Raw genomic sequence first — 25688 nt, 5'->3', positions numbered from 1 at the left:
GAGGCTGCTAAAGTCTCAGGGCTGGGACGAATGGAGACGTTACCGGTGCCCACTGAAGCAAACTGATAAACAACGGGATGACAGTGATACAATAAAATCTCTAATAGGGGCTCAGGGACAGGATCTCACCAGAGAGAGACTCGCTCCCCCCAGGGCCGAGCAAGATCCTCACCACATCCCAGCACCACAGGTGGGACCACAGGAGCAAAGCCTGTGATTCACCACAGCACGACCAGCAACCGAGTATGCAAACCCTGATGCACCACCACAACCAAAGACACATGTGTGCATGTGCGTGCGTGTGTGCGCGCGCGTGCATGTGGGTGTTAAACATAATTAAAACCCTGAGACACAATTAAAAACTCTGGATATGCTGGTGCCACAAACCAACAAGAGTGCCACAGGCCAACAAAAGTCACCTCCCTTGGACAGAAAGTCTGAAAAGAGTACAACTCTCACAAAACCAAAGCCTTTCAGAAAATCGCGATGCAGCGCTAGCCAGTACCACAGGAAAACTCAGTGACCCCTCCAGTCAGCAGACCTGCCAGGTGAGTGTCAGGGAGCAGGGACCTTCGTCCCCCACCAAGCAGCAACCTCAACCCATCACCGTGGTCTCAGGGGGCACGGAGGAAAGGGACCAGGGGTGAGGCACTGAGGGGAACAGCCACCAGCACTCCCCAGCCTGTGAGGACAGGCAGGATCAGCGGGCGTCCCGGAAAGGAGAGGCCCTCTCCCACCCACGGCAAAGGGCTTCTGTCACCCGGGGCGCAGCTGGAAGTGTCAGGCTGGCAACACGAATCGGAGTTCTTTCCCTTTCCAGAGCTGGGACCGGAGAAAGCGTCTTCAGGGAGTGGGCAGCATCTTCAAAGTTCTGCCCATGTAAACTACTGGCCAGGCATGGAGATTAGAGACACTTTTCGGTCATACAATAATTCAGAAGTACTCCTTCCGAAAGTCCACTTGACAACATGTCCCATACTAATGGACCACGGAGAGGGTCCAACCGGCTGGAGGGCAGGCTTTGCCTTCAAAGGCCCAGTTCAAGGCCCTGCAAGGCGTTGATTTCCCCAGCACAGAGCCAAGTTCCTGAGCATTAACGAACGTGGTCCAAAAGCCAAACAAAAAAAATAAGGTCCTGTAAGACTCAGGTCCTAGAAGCAGCTGAGTATGTTATTTCAGCAAACAAAATTAATTACCCAGGGGCTAGGAAACAACGCAACAGTGGTGAAGGGACATTCCAGGGGCAACACAATACAGCAAACTTTATAACAGGAAGGCAGGAGGGCGCCAGCAGGGAAAAGAAAAATAAAAAAAAAACTGTGATTAAAAAATAAAATGCACGTTATGATTTAAGGATAAGGAAAAGTTTAAGGACAGGACAAAGCAATTATGAGAACAGGATTTCAAAACTCAGGGAGAAGGGGAGGAAGGAAGCAAAGATTATATTTAAAAATCAAACTCCAGGGGCTGGAGCCATAGCACAGCAGGTAGGGCATTTGCCTTGCGCTCGGCCAACCTGGGTTTGATTCCCACCATCCCATATGGTCCCCCAAGCACCACCAGGATAATTCCTGAGTTCATGAACCAGGAATAACCCCTGTGCATCACCGGGCATGATGGAAAAAAAAAATCAAAATCTCTGGCCAGAGAGACAGTTTAGCAGATAGGGAGCTTGCCTTGCACGCTGCCGACCCAGGTTGGATTCCGGTGCCCTATACACGGGCCCCCAGCAGTTAATTCCTGAGTGCAGAACCAGAGTAACCTCTGAGCATCAGCAGGTATGACCCAAAACCAAAAAAAAATCAAAATCCAGATGAAGACCTTCCAAGTTTTGGGGTCTTCTGGACTTCAAGGAACAAAGAAGAAGCACATCCAGCAAAGCCAGACCCACGCTGGCACAGAAATGGCCCCAGAAAGCCCAGCTCCCAAAGGCACCGGGACGGGGGAGGTCAGAATCCTAAAGAGCATGCGCGGGAAACGCGGGTCTAGAGAAGGCGCAAACCAGGGACGCCAAGATCGCCAATGGCATCAGTCCTGAGGTGGTTCATTGCGACTCTGCCTAGGTGCCAGGCTGTGCAGGAGAAGGAAGGACATCTAAGCCAGAGCCTGGTGTCCTAAGGGGGAGCCCTGCAGCTCACACAAGACCGCAAAGTCGAGGCTTCTGAGCCCAGGAGGGACAGAGCCCTCGGGGCCCTGGGCAGTGCTCTCCACGAGCCCACCTCTACTGAAGAACGCAGCCCACCACGAACATGGTGACCCAAGGGGTGCAAAGCTGCTGCGAGCACCTCAGCCCACTGAGCACCACCCCCAGCCCATCACTGAGGCTGACACGTGCAGGCACCACAGCCAGGCCTGTGCACCCCTCCTGCACCCGCACAGCAGCACAAAGGGGCGGGGGCAACGGCACAGCGGGTAGGACCCTTGCTTTGCAGTGGTTCAAATCCCTGGAATCTTGGGGCTGGAGCGATAGCACAGCGGGTAGGGCGTTTGCCTTGCATGCGGCCAACCCGGATTCAAATCCCAGCATCCCATATGGTCCCCTGAGCACTGCCAGGAGCAATTCCTGAGTGCAGAGCCAGGAGTGACCCCTGTGCATAGTCAGGTGTGACCCAAAAAGAAAAAAAAAAAAACAAATCCCTGGCATCTTATATGCTTCCCCAGCCCCACCTGAGTCCAGCCCAATATGGCCTGAAAATACACACACACACACACACACACACAAAGGCATGAAATCAGAAACTGAGATACCATTTCAGATGAACTACAAGGTCTGAATGGATGATAAGAAACGAAGCACAGAAGAAGTCAATGTCCAGGGCAGCCTCCTTCAGTCCTGGCTCCATCCCTGGCACACACGTGGCCCCCAGAGTGTCACAGAGGTGCTCCCAAGCACAGTCAGACGTGACCCAAAACAAAACAAGGGAGGACAGGCAGGACGGCAGGAAAGGCACTCACCTGGCACACCGCCAGTCCAGCTTCAAGCCCCAGCACCCTAGACAGTCTCCTGAGCCCCCGATGGGCGTGATCCCTGAGCACCAAGCTCAGGCGTGGCCCAAAAACTGAGAAAAGAAAAACAGTCTCCTATGCATGGGATAAGGACAGTGAACCAAAAGAAAGAAAATGTCAATCAAGCAGCCACCTGGTCATAGCTAAACAATATTCATTTCATTTTTAGAATTAATCTACATGCAAATATAATGGAAGAGTTGCCCCTGGTCGTAGATCAGAGCTAAAATACCCAGAGGAGGGGCTGGAGCAATAATAAAGCGGGTAGGGACTTTATCTTGCACTCGGCCAACCCGAGTTCGAGCCCCGCCATCCCATAGGATCCCCGAGCCCACCAGGAGTAATTTTGGAGTGCAGAGCCAGGAGTAACCCTGAGGATAGCTGGGTGTAGCCCAAAAACCAAAAATAAAATAAAATACCCACATGAAAGCACAAGTATTGCTTAGAGTAAGAAGAAGAAAAAGCCAGAGATACTACTAAAAGTTAACAACAAAAGGTTTAAAGTAGCTCAAGATGTAACCACTTTTAGAGACTAAATATAATTACAGAAAACACTGTATCTATCATGTTTCACTTCAGGAAGTCAAATACTCTCTGAGTTTAACTAAAAGGTAAAGATGTAACCCCTTGACCGAAGGTTAACCAGAAAAACTAAAACAGGTAAGGTTGGAGAGTTACAGCTCTTCAGCATGAGCTCAGATCGTTACCACGTGCCGCCATCACACTCTGATTTAAATGTCTTTTAAAGTTTGACCAACACATTTTTGAAATGACAAATGAAAAAAAAAATCCACTTCTTATCAATGGAGACAAGGAGCCAGGAATGTGATAGGATGATAGGAGCTCTCCAATCAGCCTGGAGATTTGGCTTCGAAACCATATAAATATTTTATGTCGGGGCCGGGAGATAGCTCAAAGGGCTGGCACACATGCTTGACGTGCCTCGGTCCCGGGTACCACATGGCCCGCTGAGCAGCCGCCAGCACCACACAGGCCCATACCACAGGGGCTCGGGGCACTGGGCATGGCCCCGGGGCCCCAGAGCTGCTGGAGAAGCCCCCCTCCCCCCCGCAGAAGAATATCTTATGTAATTATAAAACAAACTTACTTGGAAGCACAATCCCAGAAGAATTGAAAACATGTATTGAGTTGGTGACACAAGCAGAGAAACTATTTCCAGTGGCTTTTAAAATAGTAATAGCTGAGACACACCTTAATACCTCATGGGGTATACTCTAAGGACAAAGAGGTTACATTTAAAAAAAAATTTTTTTTTAATTTATTTTCAGTGGCCGGGAGATAGGATGGTGGTCAGCTAGCATATGCCCGACCTGGGTTCAATTTCTGGCCCCAGATGGTCCCCTAGCACTGCTGGGTGAGGCCCTGGAGCCCCCAGCACCGCCACCCCCAGGGGGGTCCCCAGGTAACCCCAGCACAGGGTTGAGAACATCACATCCTCGGCCCTGCACGGAACTGTAAGCCGGCTGGCCCCTGAGCCCCTGAGAACCTCTTAGGCTCCCCCTCCCCCTCCCCCTGATTCCCCCCAAAATGTTCTAGAAATCATATTGGTGGTGGTGACATTTGGCAGTACCGTGGGATAACGCAAAAAGAGTATATTGGGATTATCCAAAATTGGGACTTTCAAGGGCCAGAGAGATCGTTCATTAGCAGGTAAGGCACTTGCCTTGCACGCAGCCAAGCAGGGTTCAAGCTCTGGCACCCCATATGGTTTCCCAAGGCCCGCCAAAAGTGACCCCTGAGTACAGAGCCAGGAGTCAGCTCTGAGCATCACTGGGTGTGGAGAGAGAGAGAGAGAGAGAGAGAGAGAGAGAGAGAGAGAGCAGGAGGAAACTCAGAGTTAAGCATGGGTGCACAAGCACTGCCGCCCCCAATGAGCCTCAACCAAACCCGCAACTCGGCGCTAAGAGGAGAAAAGGGAAGGAAATCTTTACCTTTCTTTTAGGAAGTATACCTCAGAATAAACAAATAATATGAAGAAACTTCTCTTGATAGGAGAAATGAAATACTACCATTCTAGTGTGCCTAACACATTAACGGACCGAGAAGAGATAATCAGACATACTGTGCCTCCTAATGGAAGGACCCATCACTATCTTTTTTTTTTTTTTTTGCTTTTTGGGTCACACCCGGCGATGCACAGGGGTCACTCCTGGCTCATGCACTCAGGAATCTCCCCTGGCGGTGCTCAGGGGACCATATGGGATGCTGGGATTTGAACCAGGGTTGGCCGCGTGCAAGGCAAACGCCCTGCCCCCTGTGCTATCGCTCCAGCCCCCCATCACTATCTTTTAAGTATGCTTGCCAAGAAAATAGGCTTGAATTCTATGATCACTACATTTAACCATCAATTCACAGTATGTACAGGAAACAGAATAAACAGGAAGCCATGGCAATTATATAGATTGAAAAACAAAGAAGGTGCATGCAGGAAAAAAGACATGAGACACATGTCAAACTCCTGCAATGTATGGCCTTAATGGACTAAAACAAGCAGAAAGTTAAAATTAAAATTTGATATTACAAGGGGAAGGAGAGACAGTACTGCAGGCAAGTCTCTTGCCTTACACAATGCCAACCTGGGTTCAATCCCAGCATCCCCAGCATCCCTGAGCACTGCCAGGAGTAAGCCCTGAGCAGAGATGAGTGTGGCAAATAATCAGACAAAAAATCTTTGACATCACAAGGGGCTAGAGAGTACAGCAGGTAGGGCACTTGCCTGGCACACAGCTAACCTGGGTTTGTTCCCTGGTACTCCATGGGGTCCTCCTGACCCCGCCAAGAGTGATTCCTGAGGGGCTGGAGCAATAGCACAGCGGGTAGGGCGCTTGCCTTGCACGCGGCCAACCCAGGCTGACCCAGGTTCAAATCCCAGCATCCCATATGGTCCCCTGAGCACCGCCAGGGGTAATTCCTGAGTGTAGAACCAGGAGTAACCCCTGTGCATTGCTGGGTGTGACCCAAAAAGCAAAAAAAAAAAAAAAAAAAAAAAAAAAAAAAAAAAGAGTGATTCCTGAGCTCAGAGTCAGTAAGTAAGCCCTGAGTATGTAGCCCAAAAACAAAAGCAAGCCAAAAAAAAAGTATAGGAAGAAAGTTATGAAGAATATTTTGAGGTATGTCACTGAAATTAAGTGTTTTTTTAAAGAATAGCTATTTTTTTAGATCTATATGGAAATATTTGCAAATGAAATATGACATCTGGGACTTGCTTCAAAACTGAAAAGCAGGGTACAGAAGTAAGGTCTGTTATTTACAAGTGAAACTAAGTTGGCTAACAAGAGTTGACTCCAAGTGAAGAGGGGCTGGAGAGATGGAATAGCGAGTAGGGCACTTGCCTGCGGTGGGCTGGCGGGGGCTCAATCCCTAGCAACCCATACGGTCTGTGAGCCCCAGTAAGCCCTGAACACTGCCAGATGTGGCCTCAAAACTCCCCAAAATAAAAGAAACTGGGTAACAGGTGTTTGGGAGTTCTGTTGTCCTATTTGCTCTATAAATGTTTGAATTTTCCAAAATAAAATATTTAAAAAATAGTTCTAGGCACCTGAAAAGGAAACAAGAAGATACGCTTAACACTGAAAATGAGGGGCTGGAGTGAGACCACAGCGGGGAGGGAGTCTGCCATGCACATGGCAGACACGGGTTCGATCCCAAGCATTCCATTTGGCCCCCTGAGCACCAACAAGGAGTAATTCCTGAGTGCAGAGCCATGAGTAACAAACCCCTATGCATCACCAGGTGTGACCCAAAAAGACCACCCCCCACACACACACCAAAACAAAAAAAAATAGAAATGAATGGTGATGCCATCTAAACAGAGAAATATAAGTGCATGGTGTCAATCGTTGACAAATCAGTGACATTTCAAAATAGTTGTGTGAGAGGAGGCACAAAAGGTTCCTGAGTGTCTTCGATTCTAGTTATTTGCTCAGTCCCATCAGCAGCCCTTTGTATCCACCCGGGTCACAGTCCTTCTCAGTCAGATAAACAACAAAGCGTCCTAACCTACAGAGGATGCAAACAGCTTGTCTTTTAAAACACACACACACACACACACACACACACACACACACACACACACACACATTTGTCTTTTTGGTGGGTGGGGAAGATGGATGGATCTCCCAACTGGCATTCAGGAGACTCAAGGGTCCCTTCCTAGGACTTCTGGCCACCCCAGTAGTACTGGGGGGGACCCAGGGATATCTGGGGGCTTTCAGGGGTCTCCAGGCCTGGCCATGCTCAGGGGACCGGGCGATGCAGGAAGGACTTAATGGGGTCAGCCACACGCAAGCCAAGTGCCTTCACAGCTGTCCTACCCGTCATCTCTGGGGTACTCAGAGAGATCGTCCCATCCTCCTGAGTCACAGGAGCCACGGCTGCCGCGGCCCGAACAGCTGGGGGCTCCACTCAAGAGCACCTTGAATCCTCACAACGCTGACGGGTTTATCAGCTTCCTCTGTGAGAGTTCTAGTTATGAAGAAGCAGACTCAGAAAGTCTGGATTCCGGTGGGGGACCGTGTGGAGCTGGGGAACCCAGCGTGGAGTGTCCCAGAAGCCCACCCACCAGGGTGGCTTGCTTGGGGGCCAACGGCGAGCTCTGTCCTCTAGACTGGCTCTTTCCTCCCTCTTATTCCCACATCCTGGGAGACATGAGTACAACGTCCCTGAAACCTTCCCTGCTGCCAAAGTGAGTTCCAAGGTGCCTCTACCCCTCTCCCGCCGCGTCCCTCCACCCCCCCCCCCACACACACACACACACTCATCTAGGCCTCCCTTCAGTCACCTGGCCCAGCCTTGGGTGTAGTCTCGCCCTGCTAACAAGGCATGCGCTCGCGCGCACACACACACACACACGCACACACACACACACACACACACACACACACACTCTTGGAGCCCACAGAAGCCTCACAGGGCTCCTCGCTGGGTGCTGGCTGACAGGTCTTGTCCTGATTCTCAGAGAAGCGACCACCTGAGAGGCCCAGCCGTCACCTTCCAAACACTCATCTCTCATGGAAGGAACTTCGCCGACCCTGGCCAGTCGTCTGGGATTCTCTTCTCGAAGCCTCTGACGGGTAATTTGCCATCAAGTCTTGTCAATTTGACCTCAAATCTCTTTCAAATCTGTTCTTTTCCTTTCTCCAAGCTTTCACTTCAGACCTCAGTCTTCCACGGAACTAAAACAGATTCACAGTCTCCAATTCTTCCCCACATATTACTACCACTTAAAAAAAAGTGAGCCTACAGCTGATATATATAGACTTAAAATGCCCCTCTACAGACACACACACACACACACACACACACACACACACACACATACACACTAGAACTCTGCATCTTAAACCGTGGGTCACAACCCCGTATGGAGCTAAATGTGGGAGTCGTAGGATAAAATTTGGCAACAGCAAAAGGTTTCTTAATGTGAAAAGTCCAAATATTCATTCTAAATCAACCACGTAATGAAACCAAGGTGTTGCTGGCAGCGCTCACCCATGTTGCATTTCCAGGGTGAAAAGAGGTCGAAGGTGGGAAAGGTTTAAAAAAATCCCTGCATTAGAACACAGAAAAACCAAACTTTTGAGGGCTGATAAAGTAAATAAAGTTCTAACATTCTTTTGCCCCCCCCCCCGCACAAACCAGGGCATGTCTCACTGCCCTAACCCCCCCACCCAGGAACCTTCCCAGAATTCAAATCTGCCGCTGCCTCCCCAGCCCCGCCCTCAGCGCCAGCCTGTCCCAGGGCCCAGCCTCATTTCCTGTCACCTTTAGCCTGGGTCCCACCTGCTTTCCGGGGCTTTCACACACCTGGCTCCCTTCACCTGAAAGGTCGGTATCTTGGATAGTCACTAATTTCTACAAAGCAGTAGCTCCGGGAGAAAATACAACCTAAGTGGCGGAACAGAAAAATAAATTTGGGAAATGCACCTTCTCCCCCCCCATACATCTTAAACATCTTTTGTTACTCCCTGCCTTTGGCTCCTGCCTGAGTGCTAAGTCCTCAGAAAGAATGGGCATGGGTGCCAATAAAATTAAATGGGACCAACTTTGTTCTGTTTTCTTTATTTTTTTTCCTTATTTATCTTTCCATTTCCAAAAATAAACCCTTTTAAAAGAGGGAAAGAAAGAAAAAAAAAAAAAAGGAATGTCGAAAACCCAAAGATTAGTTCCTAAGGCCAGGAAAAAAAAAAAAAAAAAACCTCTGCAACCCTCAACTAGAATTCCAGCCAGGAGCTACACACAGATGAAATAATAGCCTGAACAACAACAACAACAACAAAAAAGCAGATTTTCCTCCAAATTTTACCTCTCCAGATTTACCCTTTCGGTCTGCGGAACATCCCGCCATGGCTAAGATTAGAACCACAGCCTTGCCCCTCTACATTCACCAGAAAAGTCGTGGGCGAAAATTCCAGCGGCTGAGTCAGCGCCTCCTATAACAGGGAGCTGGGTCTCCTGCCCACCCCCACCCCCAGTCTTTGCAGTCGCCCCTGAGGCTGGGCAGGTTCCCTGCAAAGGAATGAGACAGAGAGGCACAGAGAGGGAGCAGTTCCCAAGTGTCAACCGTCCCCCACCTCACAGCAGAAAACTCCCCCAGAGCTGCTGCTACACCCCAGCTCTCCAGGAACAACAAACCAGAGCTTGCAGCTGGGGGTCCCGTCATGAGGGGTCCCCAACGAGAGAGCCGGAAATTGCTACCTCCAGAAATCAGGGCTGCCTCTCTGGACCCGGAAACAATGCAATGGGCTTAGGCCCATGTTTCAAGTCACACAGTTTCCACTGCTGTCTGTGGGGAACCCTCTCTCCAAACCTCACCTTCCTTCCCAACCAGACAGCAACCTCCTCCTCAGACACCTCTGTCTGTTGGGAGCTGTCATTATCTCCACCGCTCATTTGAGCTCATCAAAAGCACAGTGAGGGGCTGGAGCGATAGCACAGCAGGTAGGGCCTTTGCCTTGCACGCGGCCGACCCGGGTTCGATTCCCAGCATCCCATATGGTAACCTGAGCATCGCCAGGAGTAATTTCTGAGTGCAGAGCCAGGAGTAATCCCTGTGCATTGCCAGGTGTGACCCAAAAAGAAAAGAAAAAAGAAAAGAAAAGAAAAGAAAAGAAAAGAAAAGAAAAGAAAAGAAAGGAAAGGAAAGGAAAGGAAAAGAAAAGAAAAGAAAAGAAAAGAAAAGAAAAGAAAAGAAAACCACAGTGAGATGCCACTTTGCAGCAAGTTCTGCAATGGCTCAGGAAAGACAGTGAGGCAGTTCCTTAAACAGAGTTTACTGTAAGAGCAAGAAATCCCACCCAGAGGCATATACCCCCAAACAAATAAAAACGGGGTCAGAGAGATAGTACAATGGGCAGGGCATTTGCCTGGCACTCAGCTTCCCCAGGCTCGATCTCCAGCTGTCCCCCAAGCCCACCAGGAGCGATCCTTCAGCACGGAGCCAGAAGTAAGCCCTGAGCCCAGTCAGGCGTGGGGCGCCTCCCCAAAACAAACAGAAGTGAAAACCTATATGTACACACAATGTAGACAGTCACACTAATTGTGGTAGTGAGAAAGTGGAAGCAGCTCAAGTGTCAAACAACGGAAGAATGGGTAAATAGAAGATGGGTGACCCATACACTGAAATATTATTTAGCAAGTGAAGAAAGCAAATACTCATATGCTATCAGATGACCAAACTTTGGAACCACAATGTTAAGTGGAAGACGACAGGTTCTGCACTGCATAATTCCATTCCTAAGTGGGTAGGGCCGTTTGCCTTGCACTCGGCCGACCCGGGTTCAAATCCCAGCATCCCATATGGTCCCCCAAGCACCGCCAGGAGTAATTCCTGTGAGTGCATGAGCCAGGAGTAACCCCTGAGTATCACTGGGTGTGACCCAAAACCGAAAAAAAAGAAAGAAAGAAATGCGCAGCTTCGGCGAACCTGGAACGGTGGAAAGGAGCCTTCGTGACCATCCAGGGCTGAGAGATTTGGGAGGCGTGGGAGTGACTGCTAACGGGTGATGGAAAAGTCCCGCCACCGGGAGGGATCAATCACACTTCTGTGAGTACACGAAAGACCATTTACTTACGTACTTTCAAAGACTAACTTCCAGAAGAGGTGAACCACATCTCAATAAAGCTGCTCTCAGCGGCCGCAAGAGTCCTGGGCTCTCTCTGGAAGCTCACCGCCAACCCCCCACTGCCGGCCCCCTCAGAGCCACACGATGTCCCCAGCTTCTGGGCTGTCTCTTGGGCTCTCCTGGCCTGGCATCTTCACACGTACTCTGCGCTCGCCCTGCCATGAAAGGTCAGTCTCTATACCCGGCTACCGGTCTCTCAGCCTTGACGCAGCCTGCCCTCACTGCACCCCAAAACAGGCCCGCGCTCCGCCTGACACCCTCGGCACTGTCACCGACAACTCCTCCACAAACCTTTCATTGAATATTTTTAAAAAAATTTTGGGTCACACCTAGCAATGCTCAGGGGTTACTCCTGGCTCTGCACTCAGGAATCACTCCTGGCGGTGCTTGGGGGACCAGGTGGAATGTCGGGGATTGAACCCAGGTCGGCTGCGTGCAAGGCAAACGCCCTGCCCGCTGTGCTCTTGCTCTGGCCCTCTCCCTGTGAACTGACTTGCTTTTAGAAAGACCTGTCAGGTCCCCTTGCGTGCAGCTGACCGGGATTCAATCCCAAGCACCCCCTCCCCCCAAGAGTGGCTGCTGAGTGGTGCATCAACCCCTGAGCATCACCAGGTATGAGCCCAAAATACAAACTTAATTAACTAATCTTTTTTAAATGGTCGTAACTGTCCTGACACCAACTATTTGAAGTGTGGTTGGATAGTCCTAAACCAAAAGTCACTGTCACTGTCATCAATTTGTTCAAGCGGGCACCAGTAACGTCTCTCATTGAGAGACTTATTGCTACTGTTTTTGGCATATCTAATACGCCATGGGTAGCTTGCCAGGTTCTGCCATGCAGACACGATACTCTCGGTAGCTTGCCGGGCTCTCCGAGAGGGGCGGAGGAATCGAACACGGGTCGGCCGCATGAAAGGCGAAAGCCCAACCGCTGTGCTATCGCTCCAGCCCAAACCAAAAGTGGTTTTCTTAATTGAATGAATTAACTTGTTCGGTTTTTTTTTTTAATAAATGGTCATAAACATGTTTCCTTAATATGTCCTGTCTGCACACATGCTTGCTCTCTTTATTTTATTATTTATTTTGCTTTTGGGGTCACACCCAGCGATGCTCACGGGTTACTCCTGGCTCTGCACTCAGGAATGACTCCTGGCGGTGCTTGGGGGACCATGTGGGATTCTGGGAATCAACCCGGGTCAGCTGCATACAAAGCAAACGCCCTACCCGCTGTACTATTGTCCCGGCCCCTGCGCTTGCTCTCTTTCAGACCATCACCATCTCCACAGCTGCTGCTCCGGAGTCGGCCTCTCACTCTCTCCTCACTCCACGAGACCATCTCCCTGATGAAACCTTCCTTCCCTGGCCTCCCTCGGGACAGAGACTCATCTCCACCTTCTCCTCACGGGTCACCAGGCACCTCTCCGCCACAGCAGGGCTCTGACTCAAAGAGACGCTTCACATCCACCCCGAAAAGAGGCTGCTCGCCTCTGCCGTCTGCAAGGAAAGCCTGCTTCAAACTCAGGCCTCCTGGCCTGGAGGGAGTTGGTTTTATTTTGCGTTTTGGTCTCCCAACTACTGGGGACTGGCGAGGCTTAAGAAGAAGAGGGGCTGGAGCAATAGCACAGCGGGTAGGGCGTTTGCCTTGCACACAGCTGACCTGGGTTCGAATCCCAGCATCCCATATGGTCCCCTGAGCACCGCCAAGAGTAATTCCTGAGTGCAGAGCCAGGAGGAACCCCTGTGCATTGCCGGGTGTGACCTAAAAAGCAAAAAAAAAAAAAAAGCAAAAAAAAAGAAGAAGGAAGATCTGTTAACCTTTTTTTTTTTCTTTTTGGGTCACACCCGGCGATACACAGGGGTTCCTCCTGGCTCTGCACTCAGGAATTACCCCTGGCGGTACTCAGGGGACCATATGGGATGCTGGGAATCAAACCCAGGTCGGCTGTGTGCAAGGCAAACGCCCTCCCCGCTGTGCTATCGCTCCAGCAGGAAGAAGATCTGGGCGCATATGCTGCCAGCGGCCAAGCACATGTGGCGCCTGAGCACATGTGTCGCCCGCATCTCCCCTCTTGAGATGTGTTCTTTCATGCTTTCGTGTCTAATGCTAGGCTGTGTGCAGGGACTCTCTCCGCCCCTGGAGAAGCCCATGTTCTCTCCTGAGTGCATTAGTCTCTCCCCCCGCCCCGACCCCCTCCAACAAACACACACCTTAAAAATCCTCCAAATAAAATCTATTTATTCACAAGAAGAAGAAAGATCTCATTGGCGGGTCCCTGGCACTTAGCCCACTTCCGGCACATGACAGAGCGCCGCTGTTTGCCACGACAGTAATGACCAACGGTTATGGAGTGCGTGAGATGTGCCTGACACTCCGCTTAGTTCTGCCGTGAGTGAACGAAGGAATAAATGGAAACACGTCTTGGTCACCAACCTCAAAGGGGTCACAGGCTGACAGGGACAGAAGACAGGGACACAGGCTCCTGCAGAATCCCCACACGGCCCAATCAGGAGCCACGTGCTGGCCCTCCGCCTTCAAGGCTTAGAGGATGCTTTCCTCCGAGTCCATAAATGTCAGGTTTCTTCAAGCGCACTTAGAATACTTCCTTCTATTACTTACAATCCACTTCCTGGCCCTGGTGCCTGGAAACAATTTCGAAGATGTCACCACAAGCAATATTAAGCTGCCACACCATTTCCTGCTGTGTGTCCGCATTATCAGTTAAATTGCTTCATGTTAACCACAGTCCCGTCCACCAGGATCACTCCAACGCTAAAGATTTAAACGTACCTGTCCCAAACTGCCGGTCCCCCACCCCCACCCCACCTCCTCCGCTATATGCCTCTACATCACTGTCCGCTCAGGGACAAGTCTGATGTCCCAGTGCCACCTGCACACTGGGACCTTTGCTCTCCATTGCCAAGCTGCTGTTTGGTTTCTTAAAATGAACCTAGGCTTTAGGAAATTGTCTGCCTGGGGTCCAGAGCGATGGGCCAGAAGGGAGGGAGTTTGCCTTGCACGCGGCTGACCCTGGCATCCCATAGGGTCCCCCCAAGCACCGCCAGGAGTAATTCCTGAGTGCAGCGCCAGGAGTAACCCCTGAGCATCGCTGGGTGTGACCCCCCCTCCCAAAAAAGAAAGGAAATTGTCTGCCTAGAGTGGGGTTGTTTTTGCCTTTAAAAACTTACAAGACCTTTTCCCGGGTGCAGGTAGCAAATTGTCCTTCTAACTCTACACTTGACCCAGAGCTTTAGTGAAGGATCTTGCTTCAAATCCCAACCGACCTCCCCAGTGCGTCCCATACTCTGTGGGACAACTCTGCGCCAGGTCCTGCATCTGACACACGGAACTCGGCACCCTGTGCCGGGCTCATGACGTAGACAAATAAGAAGCTGGATTTAGTGCTGTGCACATGATAAATGCAAGGGCCACGGATACACAGACACGGGCACCTGACTGAGAGTGCAGAGAGCACAAGGTGCCCAAACTGGAGCTGGCACAGAGCACAAGCATCTGGTCTAGGCGGGGGTGGGACATAAGGGAGAGGCATCTGGGTCAGGCTGAGGGGGGCCACAATTCACTGACCTGAGCTGATGGGGGCAGGGTACCCAGATGAAGAGCACCAGGCTCTCCTAAACGGGAGAGGGGGCCACAGAGAGCAGCACCTGGCTAGGACTTGGGAGTCAGGTGGTGGAAACCTATTTCCTCATTTGAAAAAATGTGGTTAAGGGGTTTTACATCACCGGCCAGTTGTGAGCTGTCAGGAAACGGGTCACATAAAAAAACATCGCCCCGCTTCTACCCCAGGCCTGGCATAGAGATTAGTCTTGACCATCATCCACATGGCACAGATCGAGGGCTGAATGACCGTGCCTATGGCCAGCAATGCAAATGCTTCCCTACTGATCACCCAGCAGACATCAGCATCACAATCGTACATGGGATGCCTTGCAATCAACTTTTAATTTTCCAATAATCGGGGAATGTTAAACCCTGCTCTGCACGTGCATGGTAAAAATCCTCCATCATCAAAACTTCCTTCACCGTTACCCAGCACGTCCTGTTCTCTTGCAGGTCTGGTATAAACTCTGCCAGTTTTCTTAAGTCTTCTCGTAGAGGAGGTGGAAAGGAAAGACTAAGCGTTGGAGCATGGGTCCAGCAGTCACTGCCCCAACTGGCCCTGGGGGCCGGGGCAGGTAGAGGGTGTGGGCGGGTGTCAGGGGCGGGCCACGAAAAAGCTACCACTCTGGAACTCTGATCTAGACCACAGTCTCAGCGGGACTCGGCCACACCACAGCAGGCAGAAGCAGGCAGAGCGCACAGACCCCAAGCGCGCTCCCCAAGCCCCTCCTACGCCACACGGCCCGCGCACTCTTCAACCCAATCAGTGGCGTCCGAGCCAGAGTCTGCACGCTCAGGTCTGGCTGGAAGAATCGGTAGTGACGGACCGAGCTGTTTCCTTCAACCACGTGATCAGCACTCAAGCGGAGGGTGACTCTGCCCCTGCCCGAGACGAGCCAAGCCGCGGGCCCAAACCGCACCGAGGACAACAGCTCACAGCCTGGCTTCAGGGCACACACCCCCCTCTCCTCCGCTGCCCCAGGAGCGTCACAAGTGGCACAGACAGATTTCCCCAGCCTGAGTTCCAGAGTGGTCTAGTTTCAAGCCCGGGGAAGCGACTCTTCATCATAGTAATTTCACGCTTAACCCAATTTCATGCATTACTCCGTTTCCTCGCCCAAGTGCTCCTTTTATTACAGCTAAGGGGGCCGCCCCGCACACTTGAGAACCTTCAAGTGATCGCGCGCCAGACCTGCTGCCTCATCCTGCTGCCTCATCGTCTGAACTTGGACTCTGGGGCCGGTCCTGACGCTCCCTGCCTGGCATCAGGAGAGTTTCCAGACTTCTCCGCGACGAGAAGGTGAGCGTCCTCACCAGCCCGCAAGGCAAGCAGACGGCTTTGGGAAAGTGTTTTTTCGAGAGCTACTGAAATCCAAGCTTACAGCTCTTGGAATCAGGAACCTAGCTGGGGGGGGCGGGGGGACGAGGGGAGGACTCCTTCATCCCGGAGCTTGGCCAACTGCATCTATTTACCTCCAGCCCCTCTCAAGCTCGTGTTCCGAGCAGGCTTCTGCCTCCGCCCCCCACCCCCCAAGAAAAAACGTACTATGAACAGGGGCTCGTCTGCCGCGGCAGATTCCCTGAGCAAAACCGGGCCTCAGCACATCTCCAAAACGTTTGGCAAATGGGGATGGTGAGTCAGGGGCCAAGGCTGTGGGCAAGGGTCACAGGGCTGGACTGGACATGACAGGCCTCTTCTGGATAATTATTAGATTTCACCCTCTAGTCCCTTCCCCTTTCCAACTTCCCTCGCACAAGCGTCAAAATGCTGAAATCAACACATTCCGCCAGTTTCTGGTAAGAGGGTTTAAAGAGCCCCTAAGTCAGAGGTCTGGAGTTAAAGCCTGGAGTTAAAGCCCTGCGCTGTCAATTTCCAAATGCCCCCCTGAAAGCCTGCTCGAATCCGCGAGGGGGGAAAAAAGTGAACATTTGTTAGTGATTAGAGATAAGGCTTGGCCTGTTGGGAAGCTGTGGGACAGGCCCGCCCCGAAGTGGGGCTGGGAGCCTAGATAGCCTCCAGCACCCGCCCAGGGCGGACTGCAGCGGGGAAAGTTTCACTGTCCCAAGTCAAGCCTGCGGGGCCCCAGGGCGGGCAACAATGTTTCAATGGGCTCTGAAGTTGGGCGCGCCCACAACCTCCAGGGGAAAACCAATCCCCCACGCGCCCCAGGGGATCTGGGGGATGGGGGGGCGGGAGCAGGCAATGAATGAGCGGGAGAAAGTGCGGGATTGGACACCCAGGCCTCTGGGGAGGGGGGGTCCCCCAAAAGCGGGCGCTCAGGCCGGTCGCAGCCTCTGGCCCCCGCAGTGGGGGGAGGGAGGGCCTCTTGCGAGATAAGAGGGACAGAAAGAGGCCGGCGTGCAGAGCTGCGAGCCAGCAGGGGCCCCTCCCTCGGAGACTCGCCGGCACTTGGGGGTGCGGGGGGCCTGCAGGCCTGCAGCAGCCAGGCTGCAGTCTCCCGGGACCTGCCCAACTCTCAGGGCGCCCCCCGCCCCCAACACACACACGCACACACGCCCATTTGGGGAGTTGCTTCCGGAGGCGCCTCGCCCTCCCCCCCAACAGTTGTCCGAGCATTCCCAGGGGCGCACCCCCCCACTCCACCCCCTCCCCCGTGGAGGGGCCCCCCTCGGACGCGCAGGTGAGCAGGGCCCGGCCGCCCACCCACCCGCGCGCCCTCGCATCCCGCCCCCGCGCCGCCCGGGATCGCCATGGCAACCGGCCCCCTCCCCGTGTGACGCCGGCACGCGGGGCGCCCCCCGGGGGTCGCGCCCCCGCCCCCAGCCGGCGCGCCCCGCGCGGCCTGCAGCCCCCGGACTCACTTGATCCTGGAGCCCATGGTCCCCGGGCCTCCGCATGGGCCCGCGGGCCCCGCTCGGCGCTGCGCTGCGCTGCCCGCCCCGGCGCTCTCCCCGCCCCGCGCCCCGGCCCCGCGCGCCCCCTCGCCGCCGCCGCCTCCCGGGGCTACTGCGCTCGCTCCCCGCCGGCCAACGCCATGGTCGCGGGCGCGCGTGCCCGGCGCGCGCCGCCCCCGCCGCGCCCGCCGCCGCCCCCGCCCGCCCGCGCCGCCGCGCGGGGGCTGCCGGGAAGTGTAGTCCGGGCGGGAGGCGGCGGCCATCGCGGCCCCCCCACCACCACCGGCATCCCCCGCGGCTAGTCCCCAGGCCCCGGGCTGGGCTGCAGGCAGGCACCTCTCAGCGCCTGGGTTTCCCGGCCTAGCCTCCATCCCACCCTGTCCCATCCGAGACCCTCATCCCAGAGTCCCCATCCCCAGCTCCCCTGAAAAGCCACCCTGCCCCAAGGCCTCAGGGAAAACGCTCTCCTCTTCTGAAAGAGGCAAATTCCGCAAGGGAGTCCCAGACCCTCTCCTTTATCACTCCATCCAGACGACCCCAGTGGAGGGACCCCCACTCCACCACCTCTGAAACGTCCCCCCCACTCCCCCCACCACCCAGCCCCCAAGCCATCTGAGGTTTCATTGGTCCCTTTGCCTGGCTCTTCTCTATCTTGTCCTAGATGACCTTTGTCCCCTACCCCCTTCCCTAACCTCCACCCACCCCTTATCAGTTGTTTGGGGGAGAGGGGGCACTGATTGTAGAAGCTCCTATCCCCACTGTTAACTCACCATAAAAGTAGGTGTCAGTGGGGCTGGAGCGATAGCACAGCAGGTAGGGCGTTTTCCTTGTACGCAGCCGACCCGGGTTCAATTCCCAGCATCCCATATGGTCCCCTGAGCACCGCCAGGGGTAATTCCTGAGTGCAGAGCCAGGAGTAACCCCTGTGCATTGCCGGGTGTGACCCCCCCCCCAAAAAAAAAGTAGGTGTCAGTAACTGGGGACATTGGAGGTGGGAAACATACACTGGGGAGGAGATGGGTGTTGGAACACGGTATGACTGAAACCAATCATGAATAGTCTGGGATGGTCTAGCTCATAGTGATTCAATAAAATTCTAAAGGATTTAAAAACAGAAAAAGCAGGTGTTAGAGAAGAAAGATCTCCAACCTGCTGATCTCCCTACCTGCTGATCTCCCTTGGAGACCCCTTCCCGACACACGCCAATCCCATCCCTCAGGAGGGATCAGACTGACAGCATAGTAACAGCGTCAGCTGGCTGTGCTCCAGAGTTAGCACCCAGAGTCTGATGAGTTGACACCTCTGCACAAAGAGGAAACTGAGGCACATGCTTCAAGTCCTATAACTTCGTCCAGGAGGACCAGAGGTGGGCACATGGGCTGCATAACTCCAGACCCCTGACACAGTCACAAGTCAAAAAACACTGCAGGCCCACGATCCACTTGTGAAATCAGGCTTTTCTTTCTTGCTTCCTCTTTTATCCCCCGCTTTTTTTTTTTTCAATTCTCTTTTTCGAATGCCACTTATTCCTTCAAATTCATGAAGGGGGCAGGGATATAGTGCAGGGGGTTTGCTTTGCATATGTGAGGCCACTGGTACAATCCTTCAATCCCCAGCAGCACAAGCAAAAAATCAAACAAACCCATGGATGTGCCCAGTCCCATCAATCACTGATCCTGGGTCCCGGCCAGACAGAGGAAAGCCAACAGGAAGAGCCACAGTAAAAAATTTTAAAGTTGGGGGCTGGAGTGATAGCACAGCGGGGAGGGCGTTTGCCTTGCACGTGGCCGACCCGGGTTCGATTCCCAGCACCCCATATGGTCCCCTGAGCACCGCCAGGGGTGATTCCTGAGTGCATGAGCCAGGAGTGACCCCTGTGCATCGCCGGGTGTGACCCAAAAAGCAAAAAAAAAAAAAAAAAATTTAAAGTTGGGGCTGGGCACGGTGGGGGACAGCCTTCAAAAAGAAAATGGGGGGAAAAAGGATTATTTTTTAAAATTGAAAAGTCCCCTCCTTTGGGGCTGGAGTGATAGTAAAGCAAGTAAAGGCATTTATTTGCCTTGCACGTGACCAGCCTCCAGCATCCCATATGGCCCCCCAAGCACCGCTAGGAGTAATTTCTCAGCACAGAGCCAGGAGCAACCCCTGTGGCCCAAATACCAAAAAAGCAAACAAGTCTCCTTCAACACTTTCCTTCTGCATATAGATCATCTCTCTCTGTGTCTCTCTCTGTCTCTCTCTCCCTCTCTTTCCCTCTCTTTCCCTCCCTCTCCCTCTCTCTCTCTCTCTCTTTCTCTCCCTCCCTCCCTCTCTCTCTCTCTCCATCTCTCTCCCTCTCTCTCTCTCTCTTGCCCTGAGGTTGTTGAAGTTAAAGGGTGACTTTTTTTTTTATTTAAAAATATAAAGAGTAAAAATGTCCAAACTGCCACTTTGAATTCAAAGCCTTTTGCCCCCAGACACCAACAGCAGCTCATCAACACCCCCAGGAGCAAAGTTCTGCTAGACAGACAGCACTTCTGTGCAGGCTACTCCCCATGTTCCTATGAACCCTCTCCAAGGAACAGTTGTTATCAAGATCTTCCCTGGAATGAACAGCCAGTTCAAAAGCTCTGAGCAGGAGACTATAAATAAAACAAAATTATTTGGTGGAGGGGAAAGCTGGCTTCATTTCAAAGGAGATTGTAGCCATCCTGGCCACAAAAATGTCTGGGTGCCTGTTGGGTGGCATGTGTGTGTGTGTGTGTGTGTGTGTGTGTGTGTGCGCATGTGTGTGTATGTTTATATGTAGTGCTGGAAGAGACTGAAGCTGGGGCGGTGAGAGGTTATGAGTCTGTCCAGGTAACCTCAGACTTCAAAGTGGTCTGGGAGAGTGCTGGGCTAGGTGTTAACAGTCTGGCGTGCGTGTATGTGTGTGTGTGTGTGTGTGTGTGTGTGTGTGTGTGTGTGTGTGTAGTTGGGTCATATCCCACAGTGATATGGGGTCTGCTCCTTGCTCAGAGGACCACGTGACACTGGAGTCACTACCCAGAGCTCTTACATGCAAACACGGTAGCCCTCGGAGTCTACTGCTAGCCGTGTCACTAACCAAGAGACTGATTTTTAAGAAGATCATTAAACAATTGTCACTTCCATTTCCCCAGTGAAGAGGGCATAAAGGACAACGAGGGACTCACATTCTAAGTGAGAGGGCAGCGTACGGGGTAAGAGTGCCAGCTCTTGAACCAGGCTGCCTGGAATTCAAATCTTACCTCCACCTGGCACTAAGTATGTGCCCTTGGGTAGGTGAATCACTCTGTGCCTCAGGTTTTCTATCTGTACAATGGGAATTATGATGATAATATCTATTCTCTCCAGTCCCATGAGAAATAAATGAGTTAATGACACTTATAAAATACTTAAACAGTGACTAGCACCTAGTAAGCACTTGAAAATGATCAACAACTATTATATATAAGATAGTTAATGCAGCTTGACTTTATTATGAATAATAATAATCACTATAATTAATAGTCCTCTTGGGATTCAAGAGATCTGAGTTCCCAATGCACTCAGAGATCACTCCTGGTGGTGCTCAGGGGACCATATGGGATGTCGGTGATCTAACCTGGGTTGGCTGAGTGCAAGCAAGCACTTGACCTACTGTACTTCTGGCCTCTACCAAAAAAAAAAAAATTTAACCAGAAGTAATAATCAATAAAATAATTAATAAAATAAATGTTACTTTTTTCAGGTAAGAACTGGACATGAACATTCCAGAGCTAGTCTGAATAATTCTATAATTCTCAAAAACTCAGAATTCTATTGCATTGTTCCCCTTTCCAATGAACCGTTTATCTCCCGGTCCAGGCTGCTTGAACTCTGACCATCTCATCTGAAGCCCAGGCGGCCGGGAAGAAGGGCCTGGTCTTTAGATGCACAGCCCTGGAGATGCCCACCCAACTCCCATGAGCAGAACTTACTGCGCAATCCCTTCTCACTAGGAAACAGCCTTTGTTTCAACCATGTCCTATGCGCTGGAGCCATAGGACAGAGGGGAGGGTGCTTGCTTTGCGCATGCCTGACCCAGATCTGATTCTCCAAGCCGGCCAGGAGTGATCCCTGAGCACAGAGCCAGAAGAAAGCCCTGAGCACCACTGGGTGTGGACCAAGAGTTAAAGCAACAATAGCACAAGACTCAACCCTTAACAATATATTAGTAATCTCTTATAGAAGGGCTGAATGGCCCCTGGGTGAAATACAACAATCTTCACACACTCTTCTTTAAGGAAAGCTTTTTTTGGAGCATTTTCAGCATTTTATTCATAACAAACAATACAAAATAAATTATTTTGGTTCTGCTTTAGGACAAGGGTTGGATTTGGGATGGAAACATCCAAAATAGGATGGTGAGAAGGTGTAATGGCGGTGGGATATTAAATGTAATCAAATATTGTGAACTATTTTATAATTTTTTTAATGTTTTAACTAAATAAAATCAAACAGAAATCATATGTCTAGCTCAGGTAGGGATTGGGGCAGGCAGAATTCATTGGTCGGTTGCAGAGAAAAAGGGAGGGAATATATTGCAAACAGTCACAGTCGCCAAGTCACTCTATTTCTTTCTTTCTTTCTTTTTGGATTTTTGGGTCACTTCTTGCAATGCTCAGGAGTTACTCCTGGTTGTGCACTCAGGAGTTGCTCCTGGCAGTGCTCACGGGACCATATGGGATGTCGGGGATTGAATCCAGGTTGGCCCGGTTGGCTGCTTGCAAGGCAAATACCTGACCTTCTGGACTAGGCTCCAGCCCCAAGTCACTCTACTTCTCTGGGCCTCTGTTTCCCTATATCTCTATGTCTAAAATAACAATATCAGGTCAGATGATCTCTCTCTCCCTTCCTTTCTCCCTCTCACTCTGCCTCTCTCTCTGCCTCTCTCCCTCCCTCCCTCCCACCTTCTCTCTCTCTCTCTGTATCTCCTTCTCTCTCTGTGTCTCTCTCTCTGTCTCTGTCTCTCTCCTCTCTCTCCTCTCTCTCTCCAAACTGCATGTCACTTCTGAAATTTTAATATTCAATGTCTTGGTTTTCGCAACTCCATTCAACCTTGGTAAATCTGATGTTCACAGAAAGGAGCTCTCTGCCAAGGATGTGGCATAATCAATTGTTGGAATTGAAACCTTCCGGTGTTGTGAAGAGGTTGAGGAACGGTGCTCTGACTTGTCAAAACAGGCCAACTCCGCAGATGGAGCAGATAAAAAGTCCAACTCCGCATCCGTATATAGAACCACCCATGTGGACACTTTGATGCTTCTCAGTTTCCAAGCTTGTTCTCCTCCTCTGCACCGAGGCAGTTTTGGTTTTTTTTTTTTTTTCTTCTGTTTAGGATTTAAGGGATGTGTCTGCTGAGGAGAAGACAGCCACCCCAAGGAGCCCTCAGGCCCCACCCAGGGTGCAGACTCCCAAGTCTGTTGTTGCTAATACTCTGAGTTGTGATTCTGTTCTCTGTGTTTAATTAAGATATATTTTACAGTTATATCCTGTCAAGATGGCTCAAAGGGCTCTGGCACGTGCTTACTTGCAAGATCTCCCCCGCCCCCCAGTTTAGATTTATTTATTTATTTATTTATTTATTTTTATTTTTTGCGTTTTGGGTCACACCCGTTGATGCACAGGGGTTACTCCTGGCTCTGCACTCAGGAATTACCTGACCCTATGGGATGCTGGGAATTGAACCCGGGTCGACCGCGTGCAAGGCAAACCCGCTGTGATGCTACCCACTGGGCTATCGCTCCAGCCCCCCGGTTTAGATCTTTGGTTCAAGTTTCTCCCACTCTCCTCACCTTTGCACGGCAGCGAGTGACCTTCCCAAACAATCTGCACTTTTACCACGGGCAGCTCGGTGGCTATATCACGGACAGAGAGCATGTGTTGGTGGAAGAGTTATCACTATTATTTAATTCCAAAATACTTCACCTCGAAAAGAAACCCACACACATTCTTAGCCACTCTGCGTTTTTTCTCCCTTGCCCCTCTCCCCATGACTTTTTTTTTTTAAGGTTTTGGACCTCCTGTTGGGGGCCCTCGGGGGACCATATGGGATGCTGGGAAGGGAACCCAGATCAGCCTTGTGCAAGGCAAGCACCCAACACACTGTACTCCTGTTTTCTGTCTCCATGGATTTGCCTATTCTGAGTAGTTTGTTCAAGTGGAACCCTGCGGTGTGGTCTGTGTGTATGATAGTGCTCACTTAGCATCATATTTTCAAAGTTTGGTCTTGCTGAATTAATCAGTCTTCTGGACAGCCACCTTCACTTATCCACATCTTGTTATTAAGGTACATCTGACATCTGAGTTGTTTCTATGGTTTAGATATGATGAATAGTGCTGCTGTGCAAATTCCTGGGTGGATTTTTTTTTCTTTTTGGGTCACACCCAGCGATGCTCAGGGGTTACTCCTGGCGATGCACTCAGGAATTGCTCCTGGTAGTGCTTGGGGGACCATATGGGATGCCGGGGATCGAACCCGGGTCAGCTGCGCACAAGGCAAACACCCTACCCGCTGTGCTATCGCTCCGGCCCCTCCTGGGTGGACTTTTATGTGAACACGGTTGTCTTGTTTTCTTCTTGGTGGGGCCAGGGATCAACAAAGGCTCTGTAAAGGTGAGGCAGACATTTCACTACTGAACTACGGCCATGGCCCTTGAATAAATGTGTTTTGTCTTATTTGTGGTTTTGGGTTTGGGGTTACACCTGGAAATGGGCTTACTTGTTACTCCTGGCTCTGTGCTCAGAAATTATTCCTGGCACAGCTCAGCGGATGATATAGGGATTGAACCCCGGTTGGCGACATGCAAGGCAAATGCCCTATCCACTGGACTATCTCTCCAGCTCCAGATAAATATGCTTTTAATTCTCTTGGGTGTCGTATGTTTCAGACAAAGAACCCACAGCTCATTGATAGGGGTGTCGCTTTCCTTACACCCACAAAAAGGAGGAACTATGTCATTCATAAGTTCGAAATAAGAATCCTATCAAGTTAAAAGGTTTTCTCTGCTGAACATCTGACAGATTTTCAGGTAGCACCCACTTTTTAGAATTCCCGGAGGGGAATGCAAGCCGGAAAAACCAGTAGTGAAGATAATGGATTAATGGAATCAGGCAGACTTGAGTTGCTGATTAAGTAAGTGAACTTCAAGAAAGTTAAACTCTCTTGGCCTCAGATTTCACAATAGAACCCAAGCAATAGCATGGCAGGGAGGTCATTTGCCTTGCAAGCAGCCAGCCCAGGTTTGATCCCCAGCATCCCATATGGTCCCTCAAGCACTGCCAGGAGTAATTTCTGAGCACAGAGCCAGGAATGACCCCAGAGCATAACCCTTAGCATCGCCAGGTGTGATCCAAAAAGAAAAATAAATTAATTAAATCAAATAATTAGGGATGCTGATGCTCAGCTCATGAACAGAAAAGAAAATACATAAGTATTGCCGTATATCTGGCATTTAATAAATGGAAATATTGCCCTGAGAAACTACCTGATGGATAAAGTCAGGAAACACATCAGGTTTATCGATACCCAGGCCCCAACATCTGGTTTACAGGCTATAACCAATAAATGTTTATTGTCACTGCCACTATCACTGTCATCCCGTTGCCCATCGATTTGTTCGAGCGGGCACCAGTAACATCTCCATTGTGAGACTTGTTGTTACTGTTTTTGGCATATTTTACCCCTTTTCCCATTTTTTTGCTTGTTTGCATTTTTTTCCTTTTTTAAATTTATTTATTTAAAATTTTATTATATTTTTATAAAATAGTTGACAATATTTATTTGATTACACTTAATATTCGAACACCAGTCCCACCACCATTAAACTTTCCCATCACCATATTTTAAATGTTTCCATCCCAAACCCCAACCCCTGCCCAAAGCAGAACTGAAGTAATTTATTTTCTATTGTTTTTCAGAAATAAACCACTGAAAGTACTCCAAAAAACTTTCCTTAAAGGAGAGAGTGTGAAGATTATTATATTTCACCCAAGGGCCATTAAGCCGTTCTATAAGGGATTACTAAATGGCACAAAATGTA

At 50.9% G+C, this 25688-nt stretch overlaps 1 protein-coding gene across 2 annotated transcripts in view; it reads right to left on the bottom strand.

Annotated features, from left to right (window-relative positions):
- Positions 1–17744, bottom strand: part of DENND1A (DENN domain containing 1A) — a 549524-nt gene extending 531780 nt beyond the window's left edge. The window contains exon 1 of one of the 2 annotated variants that reach the window (XM_055143062.1): positions 17593–17744. In XM_055143062.1, coding sequence (XP_054999037.1) covers positions 17593–17609 — 17 coding nt within the window. In that variant the 5' untranslated portion in view covers positions 17610–17744. The remainder of the gene's footprint in view (positions 1–17592) is intronic. The other variant, XM_055143108.1, reaches the window with a different exon arrangement.
- Between the last annotated feature and the right edge of the window lie 7944 nt (positions 17745–25688).

The sequence above is a fragment of the Sorex araneus genome, chromosome 1 (assembly GCF_027595985.1).
Source record: "Sorex araneus isolate mSorAra2 chromosome 1, mSorAra2.pri, whole genome shotgun sequence".
Lineage (NCBI taxonomy): Eukaryota > Metazoa > Chordata > Mammalia > Eulipotyphla > Soricidae > Sorex > Sorex araneus.
The sequence above is the reverse complement of the archived record's forward strand: the minus strand, read 5'-3'. Positions and strand labels throughout refer to the sequence as shown.